The sequence below is a fragment of the Sorex fumeus genome, unplaced genomic scaffold (genome assembly GCF_029834395.1).
Source record: "Sorex fumeus unplaced genomic scaffold, SorFum_2.1 ptg000072l, whole genome shotgun sequence".
Lineage (NCBI taxonomy): Eukaryota > Metazoa > Chordata > Mammalia > Eulipotyphla > Soricidae > Sorex > Sorex fumeus.
The window spans coordinates 14,586,634-14,611,381 of record NW_026606129.1 but is presented as its reverse complement, the minus strand read 5'-3'; the positions used below and the strand labels follow the sequence as shown (position 1 = coordinate 14,611,381).

Sequence of the window (24,748 nt, the reverse complement as noted above, 5' to 3'; positions counted from 1 at the left end):
TACCCGCCACAAGATCATGGACGGTCCTGCCAGGCCCCTCAAGCCTCCAACACCTGTCATACCCAGTGGGACTCCCCATATCAGCAGCTGGCCTGTCCACTGCCTCCCATACCCGGCTCTGTCCCAAAGCACGAGGCCCTTCCTCATCACCTTTGGGGTGAACGGTGGTGTCTAACAATCCTCCTCAGCAGACAGCAGCGCCCCCCACCCCCACCACACACACACACACACACACACAAATGCCGCTGACTCGGCTGGTTCTGTCAGACATTGTAACTCCAGCTCCACCTGGGCAGCCTCCTGCTTCTGCCTCTAAAATGTATCAACTAAGCTGAGCCTCACACACCTGACAGGGTCACCCCCTTCCTGAGAACCACCAGAATGGAGAGTGACCAGCAGCTGAGTAAGCCCCAACCAGTGAGCTGCATTTCTACCCTGGTTTGGCTGATTCAGGCCTCACTGAGCAGGAGTCTATCTGCTGTCAGGGTACTGTGTCATTGGGTGTGAATCTGCCCGCTGTCAGGTACTGTGTCACTGGGTGGGAATCTGCTCGCTGTCAGGGTACTGTGTCATTGGGTGGGAGTCTGCCTGCTGTCAGGGTAGTGTGTCCCAGGAGACTTTGCCTGTGACTGCTGAGGGAGTCACTGGCTTTGTTTCTGCTCTTCCTTTCTTTCTTCTCTCTCTCTCTCTCTCTCTCTCTCTCTCTCTCTCTCTCTCTCTCTCTGTGTGCGTGCACATGCAGTCCTGGGGATTGAACCCAGGGTCTCCTACATGCAAGGTGCTCTACTGCAGAGCGACACCCCAGCCCAGCTCGTGCTCCCTGAGCCTCTGCCAGAGCCTGGCAGTCAGAGTCCGGGCATTCACAGCCAATGGTACTCCCCTGGCTGGGCTGGGGCTTGGGGCTTGGCTTTTCCCCTGTCAGGAAAGAGGCAGAGACTGGATCTTGCTGTCCCAGGGTAAAATTGAGGGCTGAGGTGGCGATGCCTTACTTGGCAGAGTTGAGGGCTAGGACACTGGCTATTTGTTACCCTGATCAAGCATGCATGGACACGTGTGGTATGTGTGTGTGTGTGTGTGTGTGTGTGTGTGTGTGTGTTTGGGTTAGTCCCAGAGGTGCTCAGTGGGTCCACCCCCAGACCCCCTGTAAGCAAAGTATCCGCTCTAGCCCTCTGCGCTCTCTCTCTCTCTCTCTCTCTCTCTCTCTCTCTCTCTGGCTCGCTCTCTCTCTCTCTCTCTTTCTGTCTCTGTGCCAATCACACGCATTTGGGTCATTTTACAGTCAGTTCCCAGCCACGCCCCACGAACCTGCCCGCAGGCCTCCGTCCAGGCACCTGGCACCTTGTCGTTGCCTCGGATCCAGTTGTGGATGGCCTCGGCCGACTGTGCCCAGTTGATCTGCAAGGAGGTGAGGGAACACGGATACTCAAAGTGGTCTCCCCCCTTGGCCTCTGTCCCCCCACCTCTCACCCTGCTGACCCTTGAGCTGCCAATTGAAGAGTCTCAGGAGAGAACCGGGGTGTTGGGGGTGGGGGGCGCTTCCTGGCACCCTGGCTCTGGATCCTGCCTCCCCTCATGCATCTCTGGCTGGAAACAGGTGACGCTGCTTTGGGGTTTCTATGGCCCAGTGTCACGCACAGGGAAGACCCATTTCATATGCCTCTGCCAGCTTCGCCTCACCTGGGAGGTCCCACATACCCCCACACAGCACCCCTATCAGGCCTGAGCAGACCAAATTGGCCACATTCAGGGTGGTATGGCCGTAGGCTCCGGCCTGAGCAGAGAGATGGGATACAGACCCCCCTGCCAGAGCATTAAACGAGCATCTGGCTTTGCACGGAGTCCCCCATGCTTGCCCCTTCTTATCCCTAAGGAGGAATAGGAGTAGAAAGAGGAAGAACCCCAGGTGGATGCTGCTCCTTGCCGGCCATTCTTCTCTGAGGTCCCACTCACCATCGTGGCCTGGGACTTCTCTGCCAGCCTGGAGGCAGCTCCTGCAGGAGGTGCTCGGGGCTCAGCGATGCACGGGCAGGCTGCAGGGGGCAGGGCCTGCACTCACCTTGGCATTTTCCTTCTTCTGAATACACTCGTAGGTGGCTCCAGCTTCTGGTTGGGGAAGCCTGGGGGCCTTGCCCTCGGCAATCATCTTCACAGCCTGTACCTGCGGGATGAGGATCATCAGGAAGCTTAGTCCTTCCTGCCTCTTGGAAAGCCTGAACGGAGAGCTTGCTCCCTGCAGAGCTGTGCCCAGGGAGGCGGCTGGAATTTAAGGCCTGTGGGCTTGAGTGCACCCCCACCCAGTGCCCAGCTCTTACCATCCCCTTGACGCCTTCGGGGAAGAGGAAGCGGTTGTAGAGCGTGTTCACTGTGTCATCTGGGAGCACCTCACACTCCCTTTGGAGCAGAAGGTCCCCAGTATCCAGACCGTCGTCTGCCCAGAAGATGGTAAACCCCCCTTTCTTATCCCCATGAATGAGGGTCCTAGGAAGAAGTTTGAGAACCTGAGTTAGGGAGGAAAGAGCATGGAGAGTGATGCCTTGGGGACAGCCCCTGTGACCTCTGGCAGCCTCTAGCCCCCTCATCCCTGACTCCCCACAGGATACCAGGAAGGAGATGGGGCATGTCGGCATTAACGACAGGCAAGGTGTGTGTGCAAAGCCCATGTGACCCATATAACTCAATCCTCCATGGTCACAGCTAAGACAGATATCATATGCCCTTTTGACAGATGTGAAGACTGAGGCCTAGGGAAGTAAAGAGACCTGTGAGTAGGGGAAGGTAGGGGACCTGCCCTACAAGGGTAGGCCTGTTTGTAAACCTAGTCTCTTTCCCTGACCACCCCTAACTCACTCGCCACCCAGACTGCACCAGCTCTTGTCTTAGCTATTCCTGTTGCCTCAAGCTATCTTATTCAGGGTCCATTTACTCCAACTCTATCTCTTGCCCAGTAGGGTGATGCTGAGAGTACTGGCAGGGAGAAGCTTGGACTAGAGCTGGGTGGGTGTCCCAGCAGCCTCCTGGGTGCCCACTGGTGAGCTCCCCAGGCCCCTCTGTCCAGGTGACTCACTGCAGACTGGGGACAGCACCGGGCTCCTTTTGCTGTGGGTGCACAGGGCCTGTCCCCAGTATGCTGCTGAGGAATATTCTCACTTCCTGACATCAGAGTTGAGTGGTCTGCTGTGTGGAATCCCCGCTGTCCACAGTTGACCCATTCCTCCTTCTCCTCTCTCCCTGAGACAAGCCCTAGGCCTGGGGAATGCCCACTGGGGCTGATTTGGGGAGAGTCTTTGCTCCGTCTCACCAGTTAATGGCTGAAGCCCCTCGGTGCCGGGGGAGCAGACTAGGGTGGTAGATGATGGAGCCGTGGCAGGGGGCATTAATGACCTCCATGGGGATGAACTGGCTGCAGAAGGGCAGGACGTTGAGCTCGGCGCCCAAAGCCTGGTATTTGGCCACCACGTCGGGCAGAGCCTGTCCTTTGGCGCGCCAGCGGGGAAACTTGAACACTGGCACACCATCCTTTTCAGCCGCCAAGCCTGCGTGGGGAACAGCAGGTGAGATGCACGCCCCACACCAGGCACCCGCCTTCCCAGTAAAGCAATTCCTGCACCTTCTTCCCCAACCTGCCCGCCCACCCTGACCAGCTGTTCAATCAGCTCCACAGACACAAGATTTAAAAAACTCAGGGAAGATTTGGATTGGTCCATTTTGAATCACTCAGTCACCCAGAGCCAATCATAGGCCAGTAGGATGGTGTGCTCTGTAGGATGGTGTGCCCATTTCAGTCACATGACACTCTCGGTGTCCCGTTAGGGGATGAAGGGTGTAGCATCAGCCGAGGGTGACGTTTCAAGAGTGTTCTATTCCAGGTGGCCCAGCTGACCACTACTGGGCACTCCCTGACCCACCTCAGTGGCTGAGGCTCTATCCTCACGTTCCACATGCCATCAAGTCCCTGTGTCTCCAGTGTGTGTTCTTGGGGAGGGAACCAAGACCCTGTTCTCAGCTGCTCCCAGGCTGGCCCCTTTCTGGAGGCTCTTGTGCTGCTTTACCCAGCTGGGAGCATTAAACCCGCTGCTATTCCCCAGTCTCTGGGCGGTTCTCTCCGTGTCTGCAGAGGCAGCCCCATGCTTGTCACCTGCCTGCCTGTGTCTTGCCCCCACCACAGGGGACCTGGGGAAGGACCCCAACCCCAAGCTATGTGCCCTCCTCACAAGTTTGAATTTCCCCCCCTAACTTTCTAGATTTAGCTGATAGCAAGTTTTCTCTCTACCCACCTCCCCACCCCTACCCCCACCTTAGCAGGGGCCTGAGTCACCACCTCCACGTGAGTCCTCGCATCTGTCCTTCCCAAGCCCCATGGAAAGTTCCATGCTGTTATGTGGCCCATTCTCTGTCAGCACCTGGCCAGATGTCTGGGTTCCCTCCCCACTTCTTCCCTTTCTTCCCCCTTCTCCCACCTTCCCTCTCTGGCCTCCCTCCCTCCCTCCCTCCCTCCCTCCCTCCCTCCCTCCCTCCCTTCGTTTCTCTCTCCCTCTCCTTCTGTTTCTCTCCCTTTCCCCCTCTCTCCCTGCCTTCCTTTTTCTATCCCACACCTTCCCTTCTCTCCCCCTGCCTTTTTTCTTTCCCTCTCTTGTTCCTTCTCCTTCTTCCTCTCCCTTCCTCCCTCCCTCAATCTCAGTCTCCCTCTCTGTCTATCTCTGTCTCTCTCTGTCTCTGTCTCGATCTCTGTCTCTCTCTTTCTCTCTCTGTCTCTGTCTCTCTCTCTCTATCTCTCCATCCTCCTTGCTGTTGAAAGAGGTCTCAGTATCAGGGCTCTGTGTCCAAGGGCAGTCCCCACTGTCACCAAACAAGGACAGATTTCCCTCAGGACCTCAGGACATCTGGGGTCACGGGTCTAGTCCAGGAACAGGACTCAGAAGGTGGGGTGAGTCTGGGTTCCAGGTCACACTGAGGTCAGGTCTAGGGCCAAGGCCTGAGTGGGCCTGGGGGAGGAGCCAAAAAAAAATCCAGGCTCAGCATGACACTGAGGTCTGGGGACACTCATTGTCCCTTTGGAGCTAGGCTCTTGGCATCAGCGTGCCTGGAATCGGGACAATGGCACGGCTGGGTGAGGCCTCAGGGCCCTCCAGCACGCCCAGAGGCGGCTTCTAGAAAACCACACGTTCTCAGGCCCCTCCATTCCCCGGTAAACGAGCTGACAGTCCTGGGGCAGGTCACAGCACAGGGTGACAGGCCTCCCAGGGGCATGGGGAGCAACCGGCAGCAGGGTGCTGGCTGCAGGCCTGGCTTGACCACAGACACAACCACACCCCATAGTCGGGCACAGGGATCCACTTGGTCCCAGATCCAGGCAGTCGATCACGGTTCAGGGGAGCCCCTGGAAGCTGCTTCCGGGTGAGAGTGCCCTCAGCTCTGCATCGCCCCACTCACCCAGAGGGTCAGCCTTGCCGTCCTTGTCTGGGATGGTGAACACGCCCACCACCTGGTGGCCTTCCTTGCGCAGGTGACTGTACACCTCCTGGCCGAATAGGCTCTGCCCGATCACTGCGATCTTCATGGTGGCCGGGCGCACGGGCCACAGGACCTGGGGAAGGAGCAATCAGAGCCCAAAGTGACCCCCATGGCACAGGGCTGCCAGGTCATTGGGTCCTCACCCCAACTCCCTCAACTGGGAGCCCCCTGGATGGCAGACCCCTGCAGGGAGACTGGCACTGTGAAAGAACCCCAAGAAGGGCACCATTGGGAAGCTATCAGAGCCCACCACGGAATGGGGTGGGGGGTGGGTGTTGCCCTGGAAACCCGCCAAATGGGCTTGGAGCCCTGAGTGGCAGACTGGAGCCTGGTCCCATGACTCACCAATTTTGTAACTGTCATCAAGTCTCACCAGGCCTCAGTTTCCTCACTTGTTAATTGAGGAAATGCTTTCCTGTCCCAAATGACTTTCAATGTTCAAACGAGCTCATTTCTCTGAGTTAGGGAGTGGCCTATGTGTATGTGTGTGTGGGAGGGGGAACCGGGGTGGGTGGGGTGGGTGGGGGGTGGGGGAAGGTGGTGGCGGGCTAAGCTCAAGGGTCCAGAGGACTGAGGGAGGTTTTGTGTTTAGTTTTGGGGTCACAGCTGGTGTTGCTCAAGGCACTCAGGAAACTCTGCACTCAGGAAACCATATGTTGTGTCTAGGTTGGAATTGGGATTAGCCAAAAGTAAATGCATTACCCACTGTACTATCTCGTCGGTCTCCGCGAGGGGTTGGAGTTGGTTCATCTAAGCTATCTATGACAAATATCTTCTCCAGTTCTGAGTTTGCCACTTTCAGTCTCTTAAGGACTGACTGTCTTAATATCTCCATGATGGGTTAAAACAATTTATTGGTCTATGTTTGGAAACTGACCTCAAGAGTTAGGAGAGAAGGCAGTTGGGATAGAGAAGGGACCACTATGGCAATGATTGGTAGAAATGATCACTCTGGCAGGCTGAGGCAGGGATAGAGGATGGGGTGGTGGTGGGAGGGAAACTGAGGACATTGGTGGTGGGAAATGTACACTGGTGGAGGGATGGGTGTCGGAACATTGTATCATTGAAACCCACCAGGAATAGCTTTGTCCTGGTGCATCTCACGGCAATTCAATAAAAGGAATTTAATTGGAAAACAAAATTAGGTGCTATCTTTTGGATGAACAGAAGACTTAAATAGAACACAGTACACCTTATCAAGGATTTCCTTTATGGTTATTGGGTTTTGTGGTCTTTTAAGAAATATTTGTTTATTCCACACTTACAATAATATTCTTTGTGTCTTCTAAAATTCTTATTGTTTGACAAAGCAGCTATCTGTGCAAGGATGCAAAGACTGTTTTTCAATAAATGGTACCAGAACAATTGGACAACAAGCAAGTTGTTAATTCAGATACTTCACAGTCTTTAACTCATTCAAAATACACCACAGATGTAAGTGGAAAACTCAAACCTATAAAATTAGAAGATAACACAGAGAAAAACCTAGATGACCAAGAACATTTTGTGGCTTTTATTTATGTATTTATTTTAAAAGAAATGTCTTTATATTTACTTATTTATTTGGTTTTTGGTCCACATCTGGCAATATTCAGGGGGTGCTCCTCACTCGCATTCCTGAATCACTCCTAAAGGTTCTCAGGGGACCATATGGGATGCTGGAGATTAAACTGGGGTCAGCTACATGCAAGGCAATCGCCCTAGCCACTGTACTATTGCTCCAACTCCCATCTGCTGACATTTTAGATATAACACACTCTGATGTTATATCTAAACACAATTGAACACAATTCAGGAAAAAAAAACCCTGAGAAGATGAATACCATAAAGTGTCTTATTCTGTTTTGAAAGAGGCACTGTGTGGAGAATGAGAAAGCAATACTGGAAGAAAATATTTGAAAAAGATTCATCTGATCAGGAACTGTTCTCCAAAATATACACGCGACTTAAAAAATTAAACCAGAAAAATATCAAACAAACTTGGGGCCAGATCCCTATTACAGCAGGTAAGGCCTTTGCCTTGCATATGACCGACCAGGTCTTGATCCTGGGCATTCCATATGGTTGGTTTCACAGCACCACCAGGTGTAATTCCTGAGCACAGAGCCAGGAGTAATCCCTGAACATCGCTGGGTGTGCTCCAAAAACAAACAAACAAACAAAAAGAAAAGAAAAAAAAGAGAAAAGAAAAGGAAAAGAAAAGAAAACAAGAAACCTGTTTTCAAATGCACCAAAGATATTCAACACACCCTGTATCGAAGAAGATGTGAAGGTGGCATATGAAATATGAAAAGATGCTTCACCGCATGTGTAGGTTATAGGGAAATGCAAATTCAAGCAAGACTGAGATACTTGTTAACAATAGCGAAACTCTGGAACACTGACAACATCAAAATGTTAGTTAACAACAAAAACTCTCATTCACCATGGGGGCAGAATGCAGAATGCGAGAGTCATATTGAAAGACAGGTTGGCAACCTCTTCCACAACTAAACATACTTGTACCATATAATCCAGCAATCACATTCCCTAGTATTTACCCAAATGAGCTAAAAACTCATGTGCACGCAAAATCTTCTGTACACAGATGTTTATAGCAGGTTTATTTATAATTGGCAAAACGTGGAAGCAACCAAGAAGTCCTTTCATAGGTGAAAGGATGGGCAAGCTGCTTTCTCTCGACAATGGACAATTACTTAGCAAGAAAAGGAAATGAGTCATGAAGCCATAAAGAACAACGGAGGAAACGTCGATGTGTATTACTAAGGGAAAAAGGCGAATCTGAACGTCAACTGAGTATATGATTCCAAATCTATGACAGGGTGGAAAATGCCAAACGGTGGAGATGGTAGTAAGGTTAGTGGTGATCAGAATGGGAGAGAGGGAAGGAATGAATGCAGACAGCACCGAGTATTTGGGTTGTGAGGATTTGGGACAACACCCAGCAGTGCAAAGGGGCTACTGGTTCTTTACTCAAGAGTTCTTGACTCAAGGTGCTAGGTGAAACTTATGTGGTGCTGGGAATGTGACCAGGGTCAGCCACATACAAAGTAAACACCGTACCCCTATGCTATCTCTATGGTCCTTAATAACAGAGGGTTTTTATGGCAGTGAAAGTACTGTATGGCACAAAATGATGCCTACATGTTATAATAGATTTATCCAAACTTACAGCACGTGAACCCCAAGAGTAAGCCTTCAGGTAAGCTATGAATTCTGGGTGATACTGATGTCCAAATATACCCCTGTGTGGAACGTGGTATGGATATGTTGAGGGCACAGGAGTTGGGGGAAATTGCTACACCTTCACTTTAATTTTTCTGGGAACTTAAACTGCTTTGAAAAATAGTTTTCATCTTAAAAAGAGAGAAACTAGAACCTTTATTATTTCTGATGCTCCTGTTTACATGCTCAATCCTTCCAGAATAAAATTTCTGTCCAAAACATTTTCTTTTCAGACCATATATGGATAAATCCATCTCTGGTTCTGTATTCCATTCCAAGGATCTGTTTGACTATCTTTAAGTTGACTATAATTTTTTAATTTTTATTTTTGTGTTCCCGGAGCGAAGAGATGCCATTGGGCTACACTAGCACGCGACAGGGACAAATGGAGACGTTACTGGCGCCCGCTCGAGCAAATCGACGACTAACGGGAAGTTAAGTGATTAAGTGATTTTTGTGTCACCCTTCACAGCAGAGCCTGGCAAGCTCCCCGTGGCATATTCAATATGTCATAAACAGTAACAACAAGTCTCACAATGGAGACATTACTGGTGCCTGCTCGAGCAAATCAATGAACAATGGGAGGACAGTGCTACAGTACTACAGTGTCACACTTAGAGATGCTCAGAGATTACTCCCTGTTCAGCACTCAGGAATTACTCCTGGCAGTGCTTGGGGGATCATATGGGATGCCGGGGATGGTACCAGCATAGGCTGTGTGCAAGGCAAATGCCAGTACTATCTCTCTGGCCCCAGCTTAAGTTATTTTTATTAGAATCATAGAAGAGATGCAACATAAAACTCACATCACAATTCTTTCTAAGTGTGTAATTCAGTGTTGCTATTTACATTTTGTATTGTTCAAGCATCATGACAATCTGTTTTCAGAAAGGGATTTCATCACCCACACAACTGTGAGTATTTTTTTATGGGTCACATCCAGCGATGCACAGGGGTTACTCCTGGCTTTGTACTCAGGAATCACTTCTGGCGATGCTCAGGGGACTGCATGGGATGCTGGGAATTGAATCCAGGTTGGCCGCGTGCAAGGCAAATGCCCTACCCACTGTGCTATTGCTTCAGCCCCCAACTGTGAGTATTTAAGATCTACCATCAACATCACCACCACCAGCTGCCCCTGTGAACTTCCATTCTATATCCCATCTTTATAAAATTTACAATTCCTGTGACTATGTACAAATAGCATCATACAATATTTTCATTGTGTATCTGATTTTATTTCTTTGTATAAAATATATATGTATGTATATATATTATACATATATATTTTTCTGTGTGGCACATCTATTCATCAGTTGGCAATACTTGGGGCTGTTTCTACTTTTTAGCTACTGTTAATAAGACTGCAATTGACATTGGCATACAAGTATTTGTTTGAATTCCTAATTCTTCTTCTTATTATTCATTGATTTTTTTTAAATTGGGGGATCACACCTGTATTCAGAAGTGTTTAGGGGCTACTTCTGGCCTTGTGCTCGGGGATCACTCAGTGCTCAGGGAACCTTACTGTGCTGGTGACTGAAACTGGGCCTCTTGTATGAAAAGGCTGCACTCGGGCCATTGAGCTATCTCTCTGGTACTGAATCTCCAATTTTTAAAAATAATATTGAATATTTGAATATTCAATATCAAATGTCTGAATAAATATTTACCCCTCAAAAGAAGCACAAGTGGGGGGCTGGAGCGATAGCACAGCGGGTAGGGCGTTTGCCTTGCACGCAGCCAACATGGCCGACCCAGGTTCGATTCCCAGCTTCCCATATGGTCCCCCGAGCACCACCAGGAGTAATTCCTGAGTGCATGAGCCAGGAGTAACCCCTGAGCATCTCCGGGTGTGACCCCAAAATGCAAAAAAAAAAAAGAAGCACAAGTGACCAATAAGCATTTGAGAAGATATTCGATTTATTTCTCAGTAGGAAAATGCAAATCAAAACCACAGTGAGATACTACTTCATACCTACTGGTAGGTCAATAATTTTTTTGGTGGTGGTGCAAGGGGGAAGGGACACATGTCATGATGCTTGTTGGAATATGGGTACTAAGACTTGAACCCAAAGCTCTATTGATGGAACCCCATACCAATCCAAGCTCAGCTAAATATATTTTAATTTGACTATTTTTAACATTATTTTTTGGGTGATGGTTGATGTTGAGGTCGATCACACCTGGCGGTGCTCAGGGGATGCTCCTGATTCTGTGCTCAGGAGTCACTGCTAATGGTGCTAGGGGGTTACATGTGGTATGGGGGATCAAAATTGGGTTGGCTATATGCAGGGCAAGCACCTTTCCCCTGTACTGTCTCTCTGGTCCCTGTAATTTCCTTCAAAGGAAAGTAAGTGTTGACGAAGATGTGACAAACGGAGTTTTTTTTTTTTTAACATTGATGTGGATATGCAGCATTTCCAGTTGCAGCAAATAACAGCAGTTCTTCCAGAGGTTAAACATGAAATGGCCACATTATCCCTCAATTCCACTTCTTGACGTGTATCCTCTTTTGAGTTGTTTATCTTTCTCTCCCTCCCCTTTTTTTTCTTTTGCTTTTTGGGTCACACCCGGCAATGCACAGGGGTTACTCCTGTCTCTGCACTCAGGAATTACTCCTGGCGGTGCTCGGGGGACCATATGGGATGCTGGGAACTAAACCCAGGTCAGCCGCTTGCAAGGCAAATGCCCTCCCCGCTGTGCTAGTGCTCCAGCCCCGAGTTGTTTATCTTTCATTGACACGTTAAGAAGCTCTTCATAAATTCTGGATTTTGAAACCAGAATTATCAGATATGATACTTGCCAACATTTGTTCCTATTTTCCTGACTGCTACCAAGCTGGGAGTAAAGGTGAGAAGGTGTCAGGGAGATTTCCCACATTTTAAACTTCTCACTCACAATCTTGGCTTGAGTCAAGTCACAGCTGACAGTTGTTTCTGTCACTTTGCACAAGTTTCCCGGCGTTTCTTTGTGGGGGGAGGACGAGGACTTGGCTTTGCTGCTCTGCCACTTTGCAGGCATTGCTTTCTAGAGATTTTTCACGGCTTTTGGCATATGGTAGTTTCTGGTCACCAGTTTCATTCTTCAATATGGCCTTGACTATCTTGGCCCTTATTTATCAGTTTATGTAGAGAGAACTTTGTTGGGATCTCAGTTAATCATATTTTATATTGTCTTGCCCTGATACATAGCCTAGCTTGAGTCTGAATTCCTTCCTTCCTTCCTTCTTTCACTCCTTCCTTGCCTTCCTTCCTTCTTTTCTTTCTTCCCTCCATCTTTCCCTCTATTCTTCCTTCACTCCTTCCTTTGCTTTCTTGTGCATTAATGAAATTAAAGTTTAAGATCTTGGAGACTTGCCCCTATGTTTTTTTTTTTTTTTTGCGGGGATGGGTGGGAGGGGAGTTGGGGCAGTTCTCTGGGGTCACTCCTAGCAGTGCTTGCGGGGGGGTCCCTACCATGTCTGGATTCAAATCATGATTGACTGGCTGCATGCAACAGCAAATGCCTTAACCCTCAGCCCTCTCTCCAGCCTCCCTTCTCTTTCTTTGAATCATATTTTGGTGTTAGCTCGTAATCTATTAATGTTATTGACCCATTTTGAGGTGTTTTTTTTTCCAGTGTGGTGTGTTAGAAGGTCTCCTTCATTTTGGGAGCATGTGAAAATCCAGCTGCATCAGCAACATTTACTAAGAGACTAATTTTCCCCCCATTGAACGAATTTGTCAAAAGTCAACTGGACACTGTTATGATTACTTCAGCTTTGTGCGTTTTAAAGTCAGAAAAGTTGAGTCCTCTAATTTTGTTCTTTTTGCAGATCATTTTACTATTTTGGGGCCTCTTGCAATCACAAATGACTGTTTGGATTGGTTCTATTTCTGAAAAAAAATAAAAGACTCTTGGAATGTTGATGGCATCTGTGCTGAGTATGCAATGTCTCTGGACACTATTCACAGCAATATTAAGTCTCCCCATCCACGAACACTGCACTGGCCTCATTGATTTCATTCTCCTCTTCCTTCTTTGAGTAAAAGTTCTAGTCCCCACTTCACTTCCCTAGTTAATGCCTCATTATGTTCTACTTTTAGATATTAAACCAGGAAATATTTGAAAGGATGGTTGAATTAGTAGTTGTATTTTCTTGTATGCATTAAAATTAAAACATGATTGCTGGGACTGGAGAGATAGTATGGTGGATAAGGCACTTGTCTTTTTTTTCCTTTTTATTAGTGAAACACCATGAAGTACAGTTGTAGATTTACAATTTTTTGTGCTTGAGTTTCGATTATACAATGATCAAATACCCATCCCTCCATCAGTGCCCACTTTCCACCACCATGGATAATATCCCTTCCACCCCCACCCCCCATCCCACCCTGCCTCTGTGGCAGGGCATTCCCTTTTGTTATCTCTCTCCCTTTGGGTGTTGTGGTCTGCAAAAGAGGCAATGAGTGGCAAATATGTTCAGTCCATAGTCTACTTACAACATGCATCTCCCCTCCTGGGAGGATCCTCCAAATACCCTTTATTTGGTGCTCCCTTCTCTATCTGAGCTGCCCTTTCCCTTAGAATGCCCAGCTGGCCTCTAAGCTATGGAGTAATCCTCCTGGTGCTGATCTCAGCTATTCTTGGGTATTAATCTCATATTTTGTTACTTTGTATTCCCCAGATGAATGCAATCCTTCTATGCCTATCCCTCTCTTTCTGACTTATTTCGCTTAGCACGATACTTTCCATGTTGTACCACTTGTATATAAATTTTATGACTTCATCTTTTCTAACAGCTACATAGTACTCCATTGTGTAGATGTACCAAAGTTTCTTTAATCAGTCATCTGTTCTTGGGCATTCAGGTTTCTTCCAGTTTCTGGCTATTGTAAAGAGTGCTGCAATGAACAAACAAGTGCAGATGTCACTTCGACTATACATTTTTGCCTCTGGGATATATTCCCATGAGTGGTATTGCTGGGTCAAATGGGAGCTCAATTTCTAATTTTTTGAGAATCGTCCATACTGTTTTCCAGAAGGGCTGAACCAGTCGGCATTCCCACCAACAGTGAAGGAGTGTCCCTTTCTCACCACATCCGCGCCAGCATCGGTTGCTTTTGTTCTTTTGAATGTGGGCCAGTCTCTGAGGTGTGAGATGGTATCTCATTGTGGTTTTGATCTGCATCTCCCTGATGATTAATGATGTAGAGCATTTTCTCATGTGCTTTTTAAGGCACTTGTCTTGCATGTAGCTGATCCTAGTGTGATTCTCCAGCACCCCATATGCACCGCTGAGCCCCACCAGGAGAGTACCCTGAGCACAGAGCCAGGAGAAAACCCACAGCAGTATCTGGTATGCTCCCCAACCCTCCAAAAAAGAAATGACTGCTGTTTTTTTTAATGTTCATTAATGGATTATCTCTATACCAAGGAAATTGAAATGTTGCCTCCTGAAAAGCGCTGGATTAAAGTTGTTCCTGTCACTGACCTCTGCCCCAGTCCTCTGTGCCAGTAATAACAAGGAGATAAGATGCGATGGCTTGGCATTTCTGAGGCTGGGGATAGATGAGAGCTTTTTAGGGAGGGCTGGGCAGGTCCAAACCCAGGCATGGATCACATCCTCCTTCCAGGGAATTCTCTGCAGTGGGGGTCTCATTAGCACACTTGGGTAACTTTATAGGTGCACCCGAGGACCCTTGGTAACCCTGTAGGTGGGCACAAGGACCCTTGGTAACCCCGCAGGAGGGCACGAGAGACTCATCGTCCTCTAGGTACACCCGGTAGGTGCACCTGAGGGCCCTTGGTAACCCTGTAGGTGGGCACAAGGACCCTTGGTAACCCCGCAGGTGGGCATGAGGACTCATTGTCCTCTAGGTGCACCCTGTAGGTGCACCTGAGGGCCCTCGGTAACCCTGAAGGTGGCACAGGGACCCTTGGTAACCTTGTAGGTACACCCAAGGACCCTTGGTAACCAGGTAGGTGGGCATGATGACTCATAGTAACCCTGTAGATGTACCCAAGGACCCTTGGTAACCCTGTAGGTGGGCACAAGGACCCTTGTTACCCCCGTAGGTGGGCATGGGAGACCCAGATAAGTCATTAAGGCAGAGTCTGCTCGCCAAGTGTTGCCCCTCGAGTCAGCATTGAAGGTAGCTGAGAGCAAAGGTCCAGAATGTTTATAGGGCTCAGGTAGGTGACAGACATGAATGACGCCATCTCAGCCTCACTGATAAGAAGCCTTCTCAGTCTAACTTTCCTCTTCCTGCAGAGACAAAATACAGTGCAAACTCCTTCCATTTTCTTCTTCACGCTTCCTTAGGCAAACAGCTGTCTGGTAAGATGTTGAAGGCACTTAGGGACAAGTCTTAGAAGCAAGCCTATGTTCTAAGACAAGCTCTGGAGGACAAAGTGGATGAAGGGAACCACCAGAGCTGTCCACAAGACCTTCTCATCACTAGGGTGATCCATCACCACACCTTAGGAATGAAAGTGAGTCTGAGCACTTAATTGTGAGCCCAATCACCTCAGAATTGGCCCATGACTTTCATATGGAATGTGACAGCCGGAAGGGATGAGGGCAACGGGGTGGGGGCGGGGGCAAGAGACGAGAAACCAACCCTGGTCATGATGTATCTGTAGCCATGCTAGCTGTTTTAAACCAGAGAGAGCTGATTGGGATATACCAAGTGGAAACTCGGTTGTTTCCTGCTATGGCTAAGAGGCCCCTCTCTCAAAGTCAAATCAATGTAAGCTCAAAAAGCCACAATTTACAGAACTCACACAAAGAGAAAGAAATGATTTTAAAGAACCCATATTTTGGGCCAGGGCAATAGCACAGCAGGAAGGCCACTTGCCTTGCATGTAGCTGACCTAGTTTAATTCCTGGTATCTCATATGGTCCCTTGAGCGCCTCAAGGAGTAATTCCTGAGTGCAGAGCCAACAGTAATACCGGAACACCCCTGGGTTTGCCCCCCTCCAAAAATAATTCATATTTATTAAGAACATGTAGTCAATTATAAATTCCCTTTCAAAAAGAACTAGGTTCACAGATGAATTCCACTAAGCATTTAAGAAAAAAATTCTATCAATTGCTTCTAATTTATTTCAGAAAATGACAGCAGAGGGAGTATTTTCTAACTCATCTTGTCATGCCTAATAAACACCCAAAGACATTATAAGAAAGCTGAATGACAGATCAATATATTTCATGAACATAGACATTAAAATTCTCAGTGCTATAGTAGCCAATTGAATTCTATGATGTGTAAAAATTTTGTACAATCAAGTGAGATTTATACCAGATATTCCGGCTTTAACAGTCAAAAATTGTAGCTGGAGAGATAGTACAGTGAGAAGGGGCCGTGCTTTGTATATGGTGACCCAAGTTTGACCCCCAGCATACCATTTGGTCTCTGGAACCCTGCCTGAGTGCAGACCCAGGAGTAACTCTTAAGTATCACTGGGTGTGGCCCCAAAACAAAGAATAAAGCAAAACAACATTCAAAAGTCATTCATGTAATAGGACACATTAATATCATAAAAAATGAAAATTGTATGAACACAGAGAGTTGCATAAAGTGCATTTGATGAAGCTTAATAGATGTTTATGATTAAATAATCTCAACAAACCAGGAATAGGAAAGAATTTATGTCCATTAAAACATTTACAAAAATCTATCACTAACACTATATGATGACAAATTAGACACTTTCCCACAAACATAGGAACAGGAAAGTGTGTCCACCTTATTATTCCTATTCAACATCCTGCTGGAAATTCTAGCCACTGTAACAAGACAAGAAAATGAAATGAAACGTGTGCAAATTAGGGAGAAAGAAATAAACTTTTCATTAATGAGTACCATAAATGTTTATCAGAAAAATCTCAAAGATTAATAAAAATTTCTGGACCTCATAAGCAACTATATAGGAAGGTCACAGGATAGAGTGTTAAAAATTCAGTTGCCTTTATACACCTGAGAAACATTATTGGGGGGTTGAAATTAGAGATACAATGCATTTACATTAGCACTAAACAATGAAAACACTTAGTTATATATAAAAACTGATGAGAAACTCAAACAAAGCAAATGTAGAGATAATCCATAAACAGGGGTGGAAGTCTCAATATATTAAAGGTATCAGTTATTTCCAATTTGTTCATAGATTCAGCACAATCCCAGTAACAATTCCAGTTTCTATGGGAAGATAAAAATCCTGAAATATCCAACACAATATTGAAGGAGAAGAACAAAGCTCAATGCCTGACATTATTTTATGTCAAGATCTACTATAGATCTTGTACTACTATTTACATATGTTTATACCATATAATACACATAGTGCCTGACTACTTGTCTTATATATTACTATCATGACATGATAATGATAAAAGGGTAGAGAAAAAATAACCAGAAACAAACCAAATACAGAAAATAAATTGATCTTTCACATAAGAGTGAAGACAATTCAGTGGAAGAAGAATAGGCTTTTCAACAAATGATTCTGAAACAATTAGATATAAAAAATGACTGAAAATCTATCATAGACCTAAATATCAAATGAGAACTCTGAAACTCTTAGAAGCCAACCTAGGAGAAAGTCCAGGTGGCCTAGAGTTTGCATTTCTAGGTATATCACCAAAAGGGCATTTCATGAAAGGGTAAATTGGATTTTATTAAGATGAGGAGCTTGTATTTATTTTTTAATTTTTATTAGTGAAACACCATGAGGTACAGATGCAGACTTACCAATTTTTGTGCTTGGGTTTCAATTATACAATGATCAAATACCCATCCCTCTACCAGTGCCCATTTTCCACTACCACGGGTCCCAGTATCCCTCCCATCCCCCTACCCCCCTTTCCACCCTGCCTCTGTGGCAGGGCATTCCCTTTTATTCTCTCAAGATGAGGAGCTTTGACTTTGAAAATGACACTTAAGATACTGAGAAGAAGTACATAAAGGGAGTCAGGCAGACAGCTCAAAGCGCTGGTGTGCTGGACCCCAGGTCCAATCCCCTGCACTGCATGGCCTCTCCAAACCCAGGTATAGACTTGGCGATCTCCAACTCCTCTAGGGAGACCCCCCCCAAACAAAACAAAACCCACATATGTGATAAAGAACTAGAATCCAAAATATATACAGCACCCTTAAGACTCAATAATTTAAAAACAAAAGCCAACAACCCAGCTAAGAAATGAAGGAAAGACCTGAACAGACACCTCAATAAGGGAGACAGACAGATGGCAAGTAGCATGTGAAAAGGGCCGGACCTATATAGTACAATGGGTAGGGCGCTTGCCTTGCACACGGCCAACTCCCAGGGATGATCCTCAGCACCCACCATGGCTCCTCAAGCCCCACCATGGGTAATCCCTCACTTCAGAGCCAGGAGTAGGTCCTGAGCACCATTGGATGCTTCACAGCACATGCCATCAAGAATTGTTGATTCAAACAACAACCATCAACACACACCTCCTAGAATGGCCAACATCCCAACCACTGACACCACAGAATGCTGAAGAGGATAGGGAGCAATAGGAACTCTCAGTCACTGCAAGAAGTACCTGCGCCAGATGGAGCGCTCACAGATGGTACATGCCCTCAAGCTGAGTGAGATGCAGATGAAGATCTGGTCTCAGAATCTGTGCGCCAAGTGGAAACACATTAAGCCCAGCCATGCCAGCAAGGTGAGCGGCCGCTCCGGGAAGCCCATGAGGAAACCCAAGATCGTCATGCCCATACCTGTGCACCTCAAGAGGTTTGCAGTGAGAAGCCAGCACCAGCAGTTGGAGAGGGCATTTGGAAAGAGGCTGCCCCTGGGTCTGCTCTAGACAATGGGGGGCAGGGGTCTGAGGACCAGTGGATTCTGTCCACAGGAGAATGTATTGTTTGAAGGTTTCTTACAAAACTAAAGATTCTCTTATCATGCGACCCAGCAATTGCACTCCTTGGTATTTACCCAAATTGAGTTGAAATAGATCCATGTCGAAACTTGGAGATCAAGTTTATAGCAACTTCTTTCCCAACTGCCCAAACTTGAAGGCAATCAAGATGTATTTTGATAAGTGAAAAGATAAACAGTATTGTACCCATAAAACAAAGTATTAGCCAATACTTAGAGTCCATTAAACCAAAAAGACATGGAGAAACTTCAATTGAATATTAGTAAGTGAAAGAAGATTCCTGAAAAGACTCTAGTATAGCCTGGCTCGACATCTCATACCTCACAACACTCAAGTGTAACACACTACATTTGATGGGGTTTAAAGTAAAAGGCAACCGATCTTAGAGGGAAATGTATTTATATAATATATATACATATATATGTATATATACAAACACACAGGTCTTAACCCTTAACAGCATATTAGTAATCTCATATAGAAGGGCTTAATGCCCCCTGGATGAAATACAACAATCTTTACACACTCTCCTCTAAGGAAAGTTTTTTGGAGCATTTTCAGCATTTTATTTATAACAAGCAGTACAAAACATTTATTTTGGTTCTGCTTGGGGCAGGGGCTGGAGTTCAGGATGAAAACATCCAAAATATGGTGGTGGGAAGGTGTAATGGTGGTGGGATTGGTGTTTGAATATTGAATGTGATCAAATATTGTGAACTACTTTATAAAAATAAAATTAAAAAAAAAAGACTGTGGTACATATGAAATTCTGAGAAAGGCCAAACTATGGAGGCAGGTTGGCAGGGGATGGGCTTGGGGAATTAATGGATGGAGCTCTGGCCATCTTTTCATTTACTGTAGATCTACTATTACCTACTATTACCATGGAGGTGGGCTGGAGTGATAGCACAGCAGGTAGGGCGTTTGCCTTGCATGCAGCCAACATGACCAACACAGGTTCAAATCCTCTGCCCCTCTTGAAGAGCCCGACAAGCTACTGAGAGTATCTCACCGGCACGGCAAAGCCTGGCAAGCTCCCCGTGACGTATTCGATATGCCAAACACAGTAACAAGTGCCACAATGGAGACGTTACTGGGCCTGCTTGAGCAAATCAATGAACAACGGGAGGACAGTGATGCATGTACCCACAGTGATGCACCATGCTCCATACCCATGCTCCGTACCTTGGAGGCAGGACATTTTTCAAAGCCCATAGACAATGCAGCCCAAAGTTGAAGTCTGACGTAAACCATAATCTTTAGATGATAAAAGAGTACCAATAGGGCTCAATAAACATAATGAATGTATCTGACTAATGAAATGTATGAATAACAAGGAACAGTGTGGAGGCTAAAAGGGTACATGGGAGCTCCGGTCTGCTCATTTTTTCCGTAAGTCTAAAATTTTTCTTTAAGATTATCTATGAATTTAAATCAATAAACCAACACACCAAGCTTTATAATTTACATACTACTCCAAAATACAGCTCATTGGATTAAAAAATAAATATATTTTAAACTTATGTATTGGTTTTTGGGCCACACTCAGGGTTGACTCCTGGCTCTATACTCAGGGGTCACTCCTGGTGGGCTCAGAGAATCTAACCTGGGTCTGTTGTGTGCAAGGCAAATGCTCTATCCACTGTACTATCTCTCCAAAAAATATTTTTAAAAATAAAAATAGAAAGGCTATAAATCACTAGCACAAAATATTAGAAAAATCTGGTGAGCATTGAGCTACACAAGTCTGCTGGTAAAGAAAAAATGTAAAGGAATGAATGTTATAAATTTTCATACATGAAATCTGAGTTCTCTGAAGTGATTTGCCAGAGGGAAAATATTCCACGTCCATGACAAAAGACACATTGAAACCACAAGTTACCAATGAACTGCATCATAAGACAAGAGGCTATTTTTCTCCCTTAAAATTGGAAGCTAATGACAATATACCAACTCAAATGCACTCTTCTGGGAAAACAGATCAACTCATGCACCATCAGGAAGGTGACAGCTGGCACAAACTTGGGAGGAAAAGTTGGCAATAAATACCCAAATCCTAAAGATGCTTCCTTTCTTTGGGATCCAGAAACTTCCTCTCTTAATTCTGCTCAGATGAGAGTACTGGTCTATGAGCACTGGTGAATAATGACACAGTTACTTTCATGCTGTGAAAGCCACTCAATCCGCGGAGATCATCTTCTTCATGTTCATAACAGATACAGCCGCTCACCCCAGAAGTAACAAACCACGGGGACTTCTGTGCCTGCGATGTGTGGTGTGTTATGTGTGTACTGTGTCTATGGTATGTGTAGTATGTATGTGTACTATATGTGTGGTTTGTATAATAGAGGTGTGGTATATGGAATGATATGTTCTACATGTTGGCTGTGTGCAAGACAAACGCCCTACCCGCTGTGCCGACCCGAGTTCGATTCCTCCGCCCCTCTCGGAGAGCCCAGCAAGCTACCAAGAGTATCTCGCCCGCCCGGCAGAGCCGAGCCTGGCATGCTACCCGTGACGTACTCGATATGCCAAACACAGTAACAACAGTCTCCAATGGAGACGTTACTGGGCCTGCTCCAGCAAATCGATGAACAACGGGAGGACAGTGACAGTGATGTTCTTCATGGTATGCATGGCATCTGGTCTGTGTGTATATGGTTTTTGTATGTGTAGCATATCTGGGTGCCTAAGTTTGTAAAGGGGTACATGTGATATGTGGCATGTGTGATGCATGTGATGTGTATATGTGGTGTGTTACAAGTGTGCTGTGTTTATGGTATGTGTGGCATGTGTGTGTAGTAATGTGTGGTTTGTGTAATAGAGGTGTGGTATATGGAGTGTGTATGTTCTGTGTGGTGTGTGGTATGTGGTGTGTATAACTGGTGTGCGTGTGAGTCACATATATGTGGTATGTATGCTTGTACAGTACATGTAGTGTGTGTATGTGTGATATGTACGTGGTATGTGGTCTGTGTATATGGCATTCATCTGGCGTATTGTGGTATGGTATGTGGGGGGAGTCTATGTACAGGGTATATATGTAGTTCGAATGTAAAAATCCTACAAGATTGATACTTCATTTTTAAGTCATGACTTAATAGTTAAGCGTTTGTGGTTCTAGGTGATTTTTTGTGTTTTGAGTCTGGAATTTTCTTTCCAGAAGTTTCTCTCTGGAAACTATTTGGGTTTTTACATTAGCATGCATTGCTTGTGGGAAAGTAAAGAAAGTACAAGATCCCATTGGAGGCGAGGTGGGCAGGGCGGCCAGCACGAAGGGATGTTTGTTATCAAGGTCCAGGGACTGTGGCAGTGACAAGCTGTCCTGGGGACCTGCCCCCTCTCCTGTACCCTCTGACCCCAGGACCCTGGCACAGCTCCAGGACGGGACGATGAGCCCTGCAGCTGTGGGTGACCCCTCTGCCTCCCCCTGAGTTCTCTCGTGTCCCTGTGCTCTTGGAGGTGCTGGTGGCTGGAGGGTCCTGGCTTCCTGGACTGCCCCCCCCCGGCCTAGCTGGCACACTTTGGGGTCGGGGGATAGGGTGTCCAGAGCCTCTGGACCCTTTGTTCTGGCCTGGGGGTCCCAGGACCCTGGAGAGACGCTGCCCTAGAAAGGCCCAGTCACTGCCCAGCAACAGCATCCCCTCCCACGCTAGGACCCCCTACCCACACCACACCCCCATTCCTGCACCCTGACAGGGAGGACCCCTTGCTCCTCTCCTAGCCGGGTCCCCTGGAGGCAGGTCACCCCTTCTGCTGTCCTTTTCTCTATCCGAGACCCCCTGAGCTGGTGTTCAGAACCCACCTGGAAAAACTATTAGGGTTTCCTGGTCATGAGTTCCGGGGGTCGCTATAAAGTCCAGTGCCAGAAAGAAGGACAGTGGCCTACATTCGGGGTGGGGGGACTGGGGGTGTGGAGGTGAGCCCAGACCACCTGTGGATTCTCATCCCTCCCCACTTCAGCCCAAGAGGCGACCCAAGGTCACTGAGAAGGGGGGCACGGAAGCAAGGACATCAGAGACCCCCCCTAGTGCCCCCCTCTGCTCCCGGGTGACTGAGAAGTCTAAGCTCCATCTCAGGGACATGCCAGCCTTCCCTGGGCAGGTGAGAAGAGGGGGTCAGGGTGGCTATCTGGGGGATCCCCGTCGGTCTGCAATCCCAAGAGGCCTTGGTGCCCAGCCGTCACATCTGACCCATGATGGGGTGGGGGGTGCATTATCCTGTTCCAAAAATGGGCCCAGGGGCCGAGAGAGGAGCAATATCCCAGTTGTCCCTGTCGCCCTGCGCTTGTGACTTTTGTTTTTTTCTTCCTTGCAAGCCCAGCGGGGGGCTTGTTCCCCCACCCCCAACCCCAGGGCACCCCGAGCCCAAGAAAGAGGCCCACCCCGCCCCCTGCAAGGGGAAAATTGAAGGGGGTCTGGTTCGCGCTGGGGAACTCACCGAGCGTGGGAGAACTTGCACAGGCGTCGCAGGGACACGGGGACCTCTGAGAGCCTGGTCAGGGACAGCAGCTGAGAGCCTGGTCAGGGACAGCAGCCGGTGCAGGCTGGCCGAGGGCAGGGAGTGGGACCCGCCCCCTGCCTGCACAGCCAAGGGAGCCCCAGCTGAGCTTGGGGGAGGGACCCGGGAGGTGGGAGGGAGGCGGGAGGCGGGGACCAGAGTGGCCCTGGCTTCTGCGGTCCCACGACCTGGGTTCAGGGGTCCTCCTCGTTCCAAGCCTGTTTGCGTGTGGGCACTACGACCAGCGACCAGCGATGGATCCTCGGCAGGGACTGGGAGCTGGCCAGGCACCCCATAAAAGAACAGCTCCCCAGCCGGAAATGCCCGGCTGGCTCAAAGAGCCCAGTCCTGCTGATCTAAAAGGGGCCACAGCCCCTGGATAGGTGCTTGCTGCTTGCTTGCATTTTTTTCTTTCCTTTCCTTTCCTTCCCGAGTGCCAGGCCCCGCTACGACTTAATGTCTAACCTACCTGCAGTTACCGCCTCTCCCCAAGTGGAACATTAAACTGAGGGTTCTGCAGTTTCTGGGTCTGACTGGAACCTCACGGGCTGGGTGGGCACCCCTGGACACACCTCTCTGCCCCTCCTTTCTTTCCTCCTGGCTGGGCCGGTTTGTTGCCCAGGTCACCCTTTTGCTAGAATAAAGCCAATTCAACCTCCAAGGCTCTTTGTCTGAATCTTATTAACACAGTCATGTGCTGAGCACAAGGGCGAGCCCCGACCTGGGCCAGTCCACAGAGGGGGGGGGGGGAATCACAGCTTGTTTGTCTCCTGTCTGTGGGCCTCTAACAGGTGCTTCCTTTCGCCTGAACTCCCTGCCTTGCCTCTCCCCTGTGTAGACTCCTTCTCAGCCCTCCTCACCTCTCTCTGGGGTGGCGGGGAGCAGGGGGCACTCCTAAGAGGGGTGCAGGGACCAGGGGCCACTCCCTGTGGTTCTCAAGCCCAGCAGGGGTTCAATGAGGCAGGGGGTGATGATGTGTTACTGCTCAGGATTCCTGGGTCACCCCAGCGGTTCTGGGAGCCTCTGGGGCCAGCCCCAGCCAAGGTTAGGGGGCCAGGTAGTACCATGGGGTCAAACCCAGTCCCGTAAATGCAAAGCCTATGCCCTAACCCCCTGCTATCTGTCCCTAGGCCCCCCTTTTCTCAGTAGGGCCCCCTTGTGGCAATCAGGGGTGCCTGAGTGCCATCCAGGCCTGGTTGGGTGCTCAGGGATCCCCACGGCCACAGTGTTCAGGAGTACTGTCAAGTCCTCGCACGTGCTGTGCTCTAACACTTGAGCCATCTCTCAACCCTTGACTGCCTCAGTTTCTACTCAGTGCCTGAGCACCCCGAGCTGGTCCCAGCCTCAGAGCCCTTGCATCAGCCATTGCTGGAACATTCTCACACAGCCTGCAGAAGCAGGTTCTGTCCTACCTTCCCTTCAGAGTGTCCAGGACGGAATCTTCACACACCTGTGCCGGTGTCCCCGGCACTCTATCTTGTCACCTTTATGTCACTTGCTGTTAAATCCCATCACTGTTCACTGTCATTTGTTCTTTGACTCTCTCCAAGCTGGATGAGCTTTGAGGCAGACAGTTGGGGCGGGGGCCATTCCGCCATATCCCCAGAGTGTAGACC

At 47.9% G+C, this 24,748-nt stretch overlaps 1 protein-coding gene across 1 annotated transcript in view; it reads right to left on the bottom strand.

Moving 5' to 3' along the window:
- Positions 1 to 23,204, bottom strand: part of ALDH1L1 (aldehyde dehydrogenase 1 family member L1) — a 54,642-nt gene extending 31,438 nt beyond the window's left edge. Inside the window, exons 1-6 of the mRNA XM_056128967.1 lie at positions 23,073 to 23,204; positions 5,431 to 5,584; positions 3,299 to 3,533; positions 2,313 to 2,478; positions 2,057 to 2,158; positions 1,306 to 1,395 (exon numbers count right to left, since the gene is read on the bottom strand). Coding sequence (XP_055984942.1) covers positions 1,306 to 1,395; positions 2,057 to 2,158; positions 2,313 to 2,478; positions 3,299 to 3,533; positions 5,431 to 5,557 — 720 coding nt within the window. The 5' untranslated portion in view covers positions 5,558 to 5,584; positions 23,073 to 23,204. The remainder of the gene's footprint in view (positions 1 to 1,305; positions 1,396 to 2,056; positions 2,159 to 2,312; positions 2,479 to 3,298; positions 3,534 to 5,430; positions 5,585 to 23,072) is intronic.
- Positions 23,205 to 24,748: the final 1,544 nt, after the last annotated feature.